This window comes from Juglans regia, chromosome 8, assembly GCF_001411555.2.
Source record: "Juglans regia cultivar Chandler chromosome 8, Walnut 2.0, whole genome shotgun sequence".
In the NCBI taxonomy this organism is placed as follows: domain Eukaryota; kingdom Viridiplantae; phylum Streptophyta; class Magnoliopsida; order Fagales; family Juglandaceae; genus Juglans; species Juglans regia.
The window spans coordinates 10,745,693-10,758,945 of NC_049908.1; the positions used below are offsets into that span (position 1 = coordinate 10,745,693).

The 13,253-nt window shown below is 33.8% G+C and overlaps 1 protein-coding gene across 1 annotated transcript; it reads right to left on the bottom strand.

Annotated features, from left to right (window-relative positions):
* Window positions 1–7,426: 7,426 nt before the first annotated feature.
* Window positions 7,427–8,763, bottom strand: LOC108989001 (ethylene-responsive transcription factor ERF113-like). Its single transcript, XM_018962443.1, has 2 exons — window positions 8,444–8,763; window positions 7,427–8,331 (listed from the first exon to the last, which is right to left on the bottom strand). The coding sequence occupies exons 1-2, from the start codon at window positions 8,583–8,585 to the stop codon at window positions 7,616–7,618; spliced, it is 858 nt and encodes a 285-aa protein (XP_018817988.1). The 5' UTR covers window positions 8,586–8,763; the 3' UTR covers window positions 7,427–7,615.
* Window positions 8,764–13,253: the final 4,490 nt, after the last annotated feature.

The following is a 13,253-nucleotide window of genomic DNA, read 5'->3' on the forward strand; positions in this document are numbered from 1 at the left end:
TATAGTATATAATAATATAGTAATAATATATAATATAGTGATATAGTATTAGTATAACTACTAATACAATAGACTATAGTGATATAGGATTTTAAAATTTAATAATATATTAATTAGTAATTTATCATATAATACAAAATTATTTTATATATAATTATATATTATATATATAAATTATATATAATATAAAAAATCATATAAAAAATATATAATACAATATAAAAATTAAAATATTTGGTCAATCCTTGTAGACACTCTTGATCCAACTGAACTTAATGAGGTGGCAATCACCATAAAGAGAATATGGTCTAGGAGGAATGATGTCATTCATGGCAAATGTTTCAAGCATCCTACACTTATATCAACAGGCTAAAACATAAATTTTATCTCACAGGGAGGCACTCAAAGTATCACAAGAAGTAAGTGTCAAGGCTCCAATAGAGGCTCACAATTGGTCAAAACTTGAGGAAGAGTGTTTTAAGGTTAATTGGGATGCGGCTGTAGACTCTAGGGAGGGGAGAATAGGAATGTGAGTGCTCATCAGAGATCACCATGGCCTAGTCATTGGAGCCATTCATGCCAACAGGCCTCTGAAAGGAATCCCTTTTGATGCTGAAGCCTATAGACTACTCATAACAGCTGTCTTCTGCAGAGAGCTTGGCCTGCAGTAGCTCTGTCTTGAGGGTGACTCAAAACAAGTAGTGAACTTGCTAAAAAACCACACTACGACCTAAAGTCTAGGTGGATGCCTTATAGGAGATGCAAGACAAGTGCTGGATTCTTATGCTTTCTAGACAGTTTCACATGCATATTGAGAGGCAAACTTGGCAGTTCACAGCCTAGCAAAAGATGCTCTTGGATACTTAGAAGACTTATATGACATTGAAATATGTCCACCCTGTATTTTTTCTATTGTTGCCAAGGAAATGATGTAACTATCTAGCTTAATTCATTCAGGTTTTGATGTAATTGGTGATTATGATTAATGAGATCAGTTTCTCTTAAAAAAAAAAAAATACAATAGACTATAGTGATAATATATACTTATTTATATAGGATTTTAAAGTTTAATATTATATTAATTAATAATTTATCATATAGTACAAAATTATTTTATATATAATTATATATATTATAATAAAAATTACATAAAATAAAAAAATCATATAAATAATATTTTATACAATATAAAACATAAAAAAAAATTAATATATATATATATGAACCGGTTCGGTCTGGTGTTAGAGAAAGGAAAATAAAAACTAGACCGATTTCGATCGATTTTGAAAAAAATGGAACTGGTACTGGAACGGACCGAACCCGGTATAAGACCAAACCCACCAGTTTATTAGTTCACCAGTATTTTTTTTTTTTACCCCTTGTTATTACAGTTTCAAGCTATTTACATGGAGAGGACAACACTTTAGATAGACGACGACAGTAACTAAGATGGCAACGATGATTGAGTTGTAAGATAAGAGAGATAGAAATTGAGAGATCGAGACGAGAGACAGGGAGAGAGAGTCATGTGGGGAAAAGGAGGCTCTTGAAGCTAAATGTGGTTCTAGAACAGCATCATTTTGCCTAATCCGATCTGGTCCGATGTTAGAGAAAGGAAAATTGAAACTAAACCAATTTCGATCGGTTTTGAATAAAATGGAACTGGTACTAGATCGGACTGAACCTGGTACAGGACCAAACCCACTGCTTGTAGAGTTGTAGTTATAATAACTTATAGACTTAAATTGATTTAGTTATAAATTTAGTTTAGTTATAATTATATTGATGATGTTAATTGTTACTTTATTACTAATTTAGAGCATGTCAATGTATTATAATTTATGATAGTTCTAACTTATAAGTTAAAATGCATAATGAGTTATATACAACTTTTTACATTTTGGATATGAAGCAATAATCATAGATAATTTAATTATCCATACATGATACATCCATACATGCTTTATATTTACTTGCAACTTAGGTCATAGAAGTAATTAGTTAATGGTGAATTAGTGATAAGTGAGTTAATTGATATTCATGTCATACATGAATCATGATACATTAGATAATTACAATTTACATTAGTTACTTTTAATTGTTTTATATTTACTTACAACTTAGATATATTAAAAAATGTTATCTAATAACTTAGATAGATGTAGTCTTGTAGATGTTTAGTAATTAGTTAGTGGTGAATTGATGATAGGTTAATTGGACCATTGGTAATATATAATTAATAGAATATTAATTTTTAAATTTGTAATTACATGTTTAAACTTTTACATTGTACATGGGGTAGACCGTAGGTTAGATGAAAATTATTTTTATTTTATTTTTTTCGGTCGGTATGGTCCGATCTGAAAACCCCTTAACCTGGGACCGAACCGAAGGCCGAAAACCCTATTTTGTGAGGACCGAAATCGAGAGTGTCTATTTTTGGTCCTATCCTATCCGGACCGAACCGGTCGGTCCGATCAGTTTTTTCGGTCCGGACTAGCGGACTTACAACCCTACCCATTGGTTCGGTCCGGTCCAATTTACTGGTTCACCGATGTTTTTTTTTATATGGAGAGGACGACACTTCAGATAGACGGTGACAGTGACTAAGATGGCAATGACGATTGAGTTGTAAGAGAAGAGAGATAGAAATTGAGAGTCGAGACTAGAGACGGGGAGAGAGAGTCATGTGGGGAAAAAGGGGCTCTTGAACCTAAATGTGGTTCCAGAACGGCATCATTTTGCTAAATCTCTTTAGAATATATCTAATATATAGTTTTGAGTATATATATAATTCGGTGCAATGCCCAACTCTACACCCACCCGTCCAAAGCTTCTTGGCAAGGTTGACGAATGGGTTGGGTACATATACATTGTCACCAACCCTATCAAGAAATGTCCTCAACTTCAAAGATAATATATACATATTGAGGTAAGTCTAGCCCAAAGCAAACTAGAGGTATAAACCTGGATGCAAATTTGGGTACTCGGCTATACGTGGGTTTGGTTCGGGGAGTGGGCACTACACCCATTTGCACAACAATCGAGGATGACGTCCTCAAATTTTCACTCGTCTCCCAACCCCCCACATCCGGACGAGGGCACCTGACCACGTGGGGTGAGGTTGAGGCCTAGGGCCACAACCCCCCAACCCAATGTGGGGTGGGGGCGGCGAGACTTATGTGTAGAATCTCTAAATTGGATCCACATTTAGGTTCATAATGCAATTTGGGCACCCATCCAAGTTACCCAAGTGGGGTGCCTAGCTTTACCTTATTACAAAAATATGAGTATCTACTTATTTAGGATTTGTCAAGAAACCCTTTTGAAGGAGAGGCCTACACGAATCTTCGTTGCTTAATAGCAAGCAAGCTCTCGGCACTTACTTACTTATGAGGAAAAGGATGGAGACCGCCCTTCTTTCTTCACTATCTGGCTATCGAGAAGATAAAATGTAGCTAAGCATAAAGCTAATCAACTTCAATGCAGGGGAGTCATTGTTTTAAATATTGTATCGTACCAGCTGGTACGACTGGTATATGCCATACCGACCACTGGTCTGGTACAGGTATTACATATATTTCGTACCGGCCTATATTTTGGCCTGTACCGGCCTGTATTTCTATCTGTACTGGTCGATATTTCGGCCTTTAATTTTTAATTTTTAAATTTGTTTTACTTTTTCAAACTACAAGCTCATTGTTTGACCCCCTAATTTAGACTAGGCTATTTATAATTTATATATATGTATTTATATATAATTTATTCATATATAGACTGTTATTTTGGAATATAATTTATATATATTTATATATATAATTTATTCATATATCGATTATCTCGAAACGGTACTTATATCGAAATATTTCGTTCTAGTACCTTGACCGGTATGGTATCTGGTACAGTATTTAAAACTTTGCTACAAACGTCATTTAAAGATCAGAGTTCACTCGCAACCTCAAGACTATTAAGGCTATAAGAATTTTCTCGCACGAGTTAAGGATACATGTTGTAAATCCACAGCACGAGTAGGAGTATAATCAGTCCGATTCGTCTGTAGGGGATATTTTTACCGGATTGAAAGTTTTAGTAAACCCTTTTTCCAGATTGGGCTGGACCGATTATTCCAAGGACCAGACTGTTAGCTATCGGTTTGGTTGGTCCATCCAGTCCATATTTTCTTTTTTATTCTATTTTCTTTTCTTAACAAATTAATTAAATGATAAAAATTATATAAAAGAATAAATTAAAATTAAGTGACATTTTTAACGTGGATTATCTAATATTAATAAAATCATTAATTACAATTATATTGATGATGTTACTAACTTAGTACTCCATAGTCAATACTTAATAGTATGTGTATGAAATTATGATAGTTTATACGTAATGACCTATATTAAAATTTTAATATTTCATATATGGCTAACAAATAATTGTATAATGGATATTTCATCAATGTAACTTAGGTATCTTACAAAAAATGTACCTAACTATTTTATTTAAGAGTAGATACTAGACTATGTACTATTGCATATAAATATATAATGTTATGATTTATCATGTATTCATAATTTCATATAATATATTAGTTAATATTTAATAGTATATTTAATATTTTATATGGTCAATGATCATATGTTATGTGAAAATTATATAGTTAAGTTATATAACTATTATATAAAATACTATATAAAAATAATTAAAAATATATGTTAATTCGAATCATATGTAGTAGGGCTGTATAGAAATCGACGAGAATGCATTGTTTTAGTTATGAGTTTTATAAAAAAATTAAAAAAAAAAAGAAGAAAAAAGAAAAAAGAAGAAGAAAAAGGTGACGGCGCCGTTTGGCTTAAACGGTAGTTCCCCCCCCCCCCCCAATCGGCTAGTTCTGAAGCAGTCTAGATGCCATCGATACTGCATTGGTTTTGGACCGAAACTGCACCGAATATCTCGGTTTTCAACCCTAATATAAAGAAAGGTAGCCGACGGTGAGCAACCATCTATCTTTTCGAAAAAACAAAAAACAAAGTGGATGATGGATGGTAACGAGCAATGGCTCTTTCTACTTTTTTTATTTAAAAGCAAAAAACTAAAATGGGATGATATCATTTTCGCATTCTTTCCTCAAATATTGGTTGTAAAAGTCTCCATCTTGGTGCTATGCTCCATTTCCAGTAAGATCTAGGGTTTGAATATCTAGTGTGTGTAAATAATCTTTAGGAGTATTGGATTGGATGATTTTTCTCTTAAATTATTTAAGTTGTACTTGTGAAAATTTATTGTCGAGGGCTTATGCATTTCCAAAATTAATTGGTATACTGTTTCGAGACACCCGGTGTCAATAATTTTTTTTTTTTCCTCAAATGGATTTGACCTACCCGGCATCATTCCATTACTTATTTTGTTTTTCAACTTCTACTTATATATATATATATATATATATATGTAAGTTTGTTTTTCAACTTCTGTTATTTTTTATTGTATCTAACTTTAATTTTTTGTTTATTTCATATTTTTTTTCTAACAATTAAATATATTCTATTTTTAAAACACATTATTTTATAAACTATTTTTCTTTTTCTTTTTTATGAAATTTTATGCGATTTTAAATCTTATAGTTTTTATTTTATTTTATTGTATTTTTAGTTTTTAATAGTTTTTGCTAAGATAACTTGTTGACTGTGCATATTTATTAAAGAGATTACAATGTTTGTAGAGGACATGTATCCTTCCTTAATTGCAATATTTTCCACATGATTTCTGCCATCGAGATCTTAATTAATAGGCACCTAAACCATGGATCAATTTAGAACTTTTAAACCACTAGTCAGTTTGAAAAATTCTTAAATTCCAGGGATCTAAATAGTCAATTTTCTTTTTGACTAATGCTGGATACAAACGTACAAATCTTCAAAAAATTAGAACCCACGATAAAAATGTGATTTTTTTTTTTTTTTTAAAATTCAGTATACATGGTGCAACAGAAGGGTGCTTAAATTGCATACGAAATGGTGCTTAAATTCAGTATAAATGGTGCTGTATACTCGAATATTTATTTTCAGCCTGTTCATACGAAATGGTGCTTAACATACAAAACTGCTACAGGTACTTGGGGTTGGGAACTTTCGGGGAATCGGCTGCCACGTAACAAATATATTAAAAAGAACAAAAACAAGAACAAAATCAGACGAAAATCCAACCGAATCTGCGTCCAAGAAGAAAAACATCTAGCATCTCTCAAGAAATCCAGCCGAAGAAAAACTTTTTGAGAGAGAGTGTCGTCACTCGAGGAAATGTCTTATATTAGTTGGATTCAACTTGGGATTTTCTGGGATTTGATTTGGGAGTCTCCAAATAAATTATTATTAATTCAATTAGTATGAATCTGCAGTGGTGGTTTTACCAGTAAAATATCATTCTTTGAGCTTAGTTTTTTTTTTTTTCCACTAAATGAGTAAATGTTCTTTCATTTTTCACAGGGGAGCGAATTGTGAGTACTGAACAAGTGATAGAATTCATAGTACATCAATTTATAGTTTGTGAATTAACCATCATTTTGTACCAAGAAAGATTTTTAGAAAGGAAAATGTAGTCTAAGAAGCTATTAATAATTTTTTAAAATAAATTTACAGACAAGAGCTTGACCTCAAATTTATGTGAACTAGACTTCCATTTCTTTCTTGATATATGTTTACATATCAATATGCTACTTATGAGATGTTAAGAGATGTGTCTTAGTGGTTAGTGTGTACTTTTTAGACAATGAGAAAGACAATATTAGAAAGTAGAAGACCGACGTCTGACTTCACTATAGAACAAGAAAGGGGGGAGTGGTTGTGGGTTCACTATAGAACAAGGAAGGGAAGAGTGGTTGTGGGTTCATGGAAAAGACGAAGGGGGTAGGAGGCGTTTGTGAGTTCGTGGAGGTGTCTGAGATAGGAAGGTGAGGAAGGGAAGGTTGAGAAGGAGATCACGAAGGGAGATGAAATCGCAGATGTAGAACACGAGGAAGAATACGAAGTAGAAAACCAGAGCTTGCTCACATGGTATACATGGTATACGACACTGTGAAGACGAATGACTCTGTTTGGAAGATGCAAAGAAGAAGCTGCGAACTCGAAACTACGGAAACAAAGGACTCTATTTGGGAGGAAGGCTTCGAAGGCATTGTATTACTCTGTGGATAGACGAAGGGAAGAGAGTGAGAAAGCAAATACGCAATCATTTAGTGTATATGAAACACACCGTTTCATTTGTACACATGGATAGACGGGTTTGCGGGATTCCCTGGCGTGTACGAGTTTTTGTTTATCAATTGGAAAATGAGAAACTCAATATTATTTTGTTTATTTTGGCTCTTCTTTCTTCTTAAATCACGTGGTTTAATGATGCTTAACCGGGTGTGCCTGCCATCTCAACCTCGCACATGCAACGATGGGATTTCATTGGGGGAAAGTAGACAAATACAAGACAATTTCACAAGAAGATCAACTTCTAGAATATAATGAACAGAAGTAAGGATCGATCCCAATGGACGCCATTACAGAGTCGAAGAGGTCCTAGAGGCAGGTTCAGGAACGACCTCCTCTTCATTGAAGCTCTCCAGAGATCAGCCGCAACGCTTTCCTGAGCAGTACTGGGGGGCTGGTGGTGCCGATTGGCCATCGTAGTACGGAGTCTGATAGAATTTCATGAAATTCTCGTACTCTGTTAGCTCTTCAGACAGCTTCTGTACCTCTCTCTCTTCCTCCTCGGTTTTGTTAACCTCTTTCTCCTCCTCTTCAGCTTTCGCTTCCTGGTCATTAGCGCAAACCAACGCTGTCGATGGATAAGTATTGTAATTTCCAGAAACAATGGTTGGCTCAGTGTTCGATTCCCCAACAGACTCAAACCCACTGTAACTGAATCCTCCAATTTGGTTCAGATCATGACCGAACCCAAAATCCGAACCTCTTGAATATTTATTGTTCAAGTCAGCATTGTCCCGGAGATGATGATCAGGGAAACTGGGGACGCTTCGAACAAAGGGCGGGTTATAGTGATTTTGGTTTTGGATTTGGGAGGTGGTAGTGAAGTAGGAGACCTCGTTCTCGTCTTCGTTGGGGAAATTAACTTTAGCTTTTTTTCCACGGATCTTCCGGGCCTCTCGATCGTAGGCTCGGGCCGCTTCCTCGGCGGTGTTGAAGGTGCCGAGCCAGACGCGAACTCCTTTCCCCGGATCGCGTATCTCGGCGGCCCATTTACCCCATGGGCGTTGCCGAATCCCTCTGTAGAGGTTCTTCCTCTGCCTCTTCGACGGCTTCTCAGCTTCTCCACGAACATCACCTGTTTATATAAAGCTCAAGCTCAGAACCTCGCTTCACTTCTCTTGTTTTGAAAAAATTAGGGATAAATTACATTTGCTAATCCCTCTGTACAGTAAATGAAGGGTATGTACCTGAAGGAAGCTGCGCTCGTTTGAGTGGGGATGAGACATCCTGGACGACTGGACTCATATTTGACTCGAAGGGGTTGAGCTCGGCGTTGGGCAAGAGATCAGAGGCGGGGATGAGATTGGATAGCATAGCCCCGCCACACATTCTTAAATCGTAAAAATAAGTTTGAATCGTGAGATTTATGAAGGGTTTTAGGGAAGATAATACAAGGGGGTTCTCTTTCAGACGATAATTAAAGGATTTCTATTAGGAAGAAAGGTGATGTCAATACTCAAAAAGGATTGAAGAAAGAGCGAAGCAGGAGGATGGGGGCTTTTGTAGGGGTTAGAAGTGCGTTACAGTACTGTGTGGATGTGATGGAAACTTCTGATCACCTTTTTTATTTATTTATTTATTTATTTATTACGGATAACTATTAAAACAGTTTATCATTTTTCTCATCTATACATTATCCACAAAAAATTACATAAAAAATAATACAAAAAAGATATAATTGATTGAATTCTAAATTATTTTTATTATAAAATATATCTAACGAATTATATTAAATCATATTATTTTATAAATTTATTTTTATAAAATATTTTTATATTTATAACACTTCCCTTTTTAGATATATATATTTTTATTTAAGCCTAAGGAATCTTGATCATGATCATACATTATTGTCAAAAGAATTTTCCTTTTTGAAATTTAGTATCAACGTTGTAAAAGTTGAGAACTGTGGCCTGATTCGTAAAATCCTAAAAAAACATATACTGATTTTATAATGAAAAATGCTAAATACACGTACGAATGCACAATAACATACAAAATGGAGATGTAAACAGTGCAATAAATTTACTACTCCTGTCCTCCATTTTTCAGTATTTGTGTAGATGATCCCTGTTTTTTTTTTTTCTTTTAATTTTTTTTTATGAAGAGCCGGTAGCTACCCACGTAACAATCCGTCCCAAGTTTATTAAAAAGTCCTCACATGTGGCAAATGATTCCTGTGTTTGCATCACTAAACTTGAATTCATTTAAGATGCGTTTGATTGTAAGATTTAGTTCAATTTGATCAAATTTTTAGTTGAATCTACCGTTTAAATATTTTTTAAATTATTAAAATTTTCTAAATTCAAAATCTTCTTACACGTGAAACTCATAATTTTTTTCAACTTAACGCATCTTTATACGTGAAATCTATAACTTTTTTTAACTTTTCATAAAAAAATATTAAACCCGTCTTAACATCTAAATACATTTTAAATTTAATTTAGATGAATCTCACATAACTACTTCTATTACTCAACTCATTATTATTCATAAAAAATTAAGTTTAATTGAACTTAAACTCAACAGCTTAACATCAAAATACAACTTTACTACCTATAATTGTAAGTGCAGCGTTAGTACCAAGCATGCAAGACATATGTAATAGGAAATAGAAGTAATAGAATGAATAAATAAACTTCCTCTAAAAAAACTTGTTGATCTCTTCTTCTCTTTAGAGATCAAGAGACCTTCACTCTGAACTTTTTCTCTATTAAGTCGGGGAAATCATGTTTGATCTCTCGCCTTCTGAACCTCAATTTCGTATACTCGCCGTACTACTATACTCCATAGGTACCGATCTATAAGATAGATCAAGAAACGTCATCGTCTTGCCAACGCGTGGGCCCCCATACACCATCGTTGCTCCCGTACTTCAACCACTATACGTACGACATTGACGGATTTTGTGGTCTCATAGTAATGTTAGATACAATGGTCCAAAATGCAACTGTCGCCCTATTTTTTTTTGAAAATGAGTGAGTTTATTATAAAATAAAAATTAATTCTTTTTATAAATATAATTTCTTATATTTAAAATACGTACAACCATATCCAAAGTCCAACCAACACTTGCAACGGTACAACAGCCGCTCCTCATTTCGTGTTGCCGGCATCGTGGTGACTATCCTATTATATTATTATTTTGGAAAATATAGTTATTCTCATATTTATTTTAAATTTGATGTAGTCGTTAAAAATTTGAAAAATAGAATCAGGTGCAAGTGTACCCAAAGAAACCATGTGAAAGAAAACAGCAGCGCCGCATAGCGCTCGTGGAATTCCCAACCGGTTTGTCCCTATCTTTTTCTTTTTCTTTTTCTTTTTCTTTTTAATATATTTGTTTGTCGGTATAATTGTACTTTTGACCATAAAAACACGCATTCGTCAGTTTGGACTATCGAAAAAGGTAACTTTTTGAAAGGAAAATAGATCCACAGAGATTTCTACGTACCGAAATCATCTATCGAATTTTTTTTATTTAGAAGAAGTTTGGATTAGAGATAAGTTGAGATGGATTGACATGATTTGTAAATAGTAGAATAAAAGTTGAATTATTTATTATATTTAGTGTGGAAATTTAGAAAAGTTATTTTGAGATTTGAAAAAGTTGAATTGTTTATTATATTTTGTGTAGAAATTTGAGAAAGTTGTAATGATGAGATGAGATGAGTTGATATGGATTTTGAATCCAAACCTTTCCTTATTATCGGTACAATGTTCTACCCTGACATTGTCGATCACGAAATTATGAAATTCAGTCGTCCCAACCAGCCATTCTTAGATTGTTTTTGAGTATAATGTGAGATAAGTTGAGATTAAAGTTGAAAGTTGAATATATTTTTTTTATTTTAATATTTTATTTTAAAATATATTTTTTTAATATTATTTTTATTTTAAAATTTGAAAAAGTTAAATTATGTATTATATTTTATATGAGAATTTATAAAAATTATAATAATTAAATTAGATGAGTTGTGAAAATAAATTTATTTTACTTTATATGGCTGCGATTGATGTTAATATCAATTGAATTAAGTTAAGTCGTGAATAATAATATTTTATAGATCCTATTAAGATGGATTTAACTTTTTTAAATTGTGATGAATTTAACTTTTTAAGTTCAAATATATAAACTAGATTGAGATGAGTTTAATTTTTTTATAAAAAATTACAAAAATAATATACTAATAATTAATTTGAGATGAGTTAAGTGTATCCAATAACCAAACATATTCCTTTTGAGTCGGATCACTATACTGGCCAGAATAATCCACTCAATTTTATCAATAGGTCGAATGTATGTTTTTTTTTATATTTTTTTAATATTTTTTAATATTTTTAAAAAAATAAAAAATATATTAATATATTAAAAATTATTACTTTTAATTATTAAATAAAAATAATTTAAAAACAAATTAAATATATAAACAATGAGGTAAAGTGAGGGTGCAAACAGCATTTTTACGTCACAGCACTTCAACGCCCCTACAAAAGCCCCCGGCCCCCCACTGCCTTCATCTTTTCTTTAACAAGAGTCCAGACATCATCCTCCTTGCAACGATCCTTTCTTTGCTAGAGAATTCCCTCAGTTATCTTCTCTAAAGCCGTTCAAAAATCTCACTCCCTTACACGAATCAAACTAATTGTTACACTTTAAGAATGAGAAGCAATGCTATCATCGCAGATTTCATCCCTAATCGTGGAGATATCCGCGATTTGACTCAACTCCTTCGAGTCAATTCCGAGTCCACGATGACTCAGCCCCACTCACAGCAACCCAGCTCCCTTCAATTACAAAGCCTTTACTGTACAGTGGGATTATCATATTTTTTTTCCATAATTTTTCCAAACAAGAGAAATGAGGTTCTGAGCCTGAACTCTTTATATACAGGTGATGTGCATGGAGAAGCAGAGCCAGAGGAGCCATCGAAGAGAGCTGAAGTCCGAAAAGAGGAGGACAAAGTGGTAACAAAGTCGAGGAGGAAGAGAGAGAAGTGCAGAAGACGTATGATGGGTTAATGGAGTAAGAGAACTTCATGAAGTTCTTTCCGGAGCTTCGATGACGAGAACTTAGGCTCTGTAATGGCGTCCATTGGGATCGATCCTTCTTATTTTTCTTTTTTAATTTCCCAGGCATAAAGTACTGTAAATACTAAATTCGGTGGAATTTTCAATTTTATGGTTCTCTTATTAATTAATTCTTTGGAACATTTGCCTTTTCTATATATTTTTTTAAAACAAAAGAATTGTATAATTAGATCAACGTATGTTAAGTGTGACAATATATAGACTTGTAAATTGGCATCGGAGGCTCTCTTTACTATCATCGAGTCCTCCTTTGTCTTTGTGTTGCAGGTAGCTGGATCCCGACTCGGGTTGCTAGAACTTAGCCTAGGTATACAAAACACATCATCAACAATGACATCATCTATGAAAATTCTATAAATGCAATGTGTCTTTCATATGCTGGTGACAACATGTTCTCAGACAATTCGAGGACAAGAAGCATCATAAAAGAATATGGAAGCAAGGTTCGTAGAAATGGAGTAGGCTATGAGGAAGTTGACCACGAAGGTGGAGACACTTCTAAAGGAAAATGATATCGTGAGGATGGATGCCAGCAGATGAGTCAAAGACATTGAACTGAGCCACAATGAGCAAGCTGAGTTGCAAAGAATCGAAAGAATAAAGAAAAAATATGCAACATGAGTTGCATAGCCTTATGGACAAGTATGAGGAAATGGAGAAGAAGTTGGGCGCCTCATCGTCGGTGGACTAGTTACTTATTGGCACAGACCTAGCTTACAATGCATAGGTGATGGTTGCGTCGCTGCTACTGAAACCCAGGGTCTCCCAGATAGACATGTATGATAGGTTTAGGGACCCCTTTAAGCACTTAAAAACCTTTAAGGCTCATATGATACTGTACGGTTTTCTGGGAAGATTGTTTGCAGAGCCTTCTCACTAATCTTGAAGGGGGCTGCAAGGGGATGG

Coding starts and splice junctions, on each gene's coding strand:
- LOC108989001 (XM_018962443.1), bottom strand. CDS start 8,585: ATGTGTGGCGGGGCTATGCTATCCAATCTCATCCCCGCCTCTGATCTC. Junction 8,332..8,443: donor ACGAGCGCAGCTTCCTTCAG/GTACATACCCTT, acceptor TTATATAAACAG/GTGATGTTCGTGGAGAAGCT.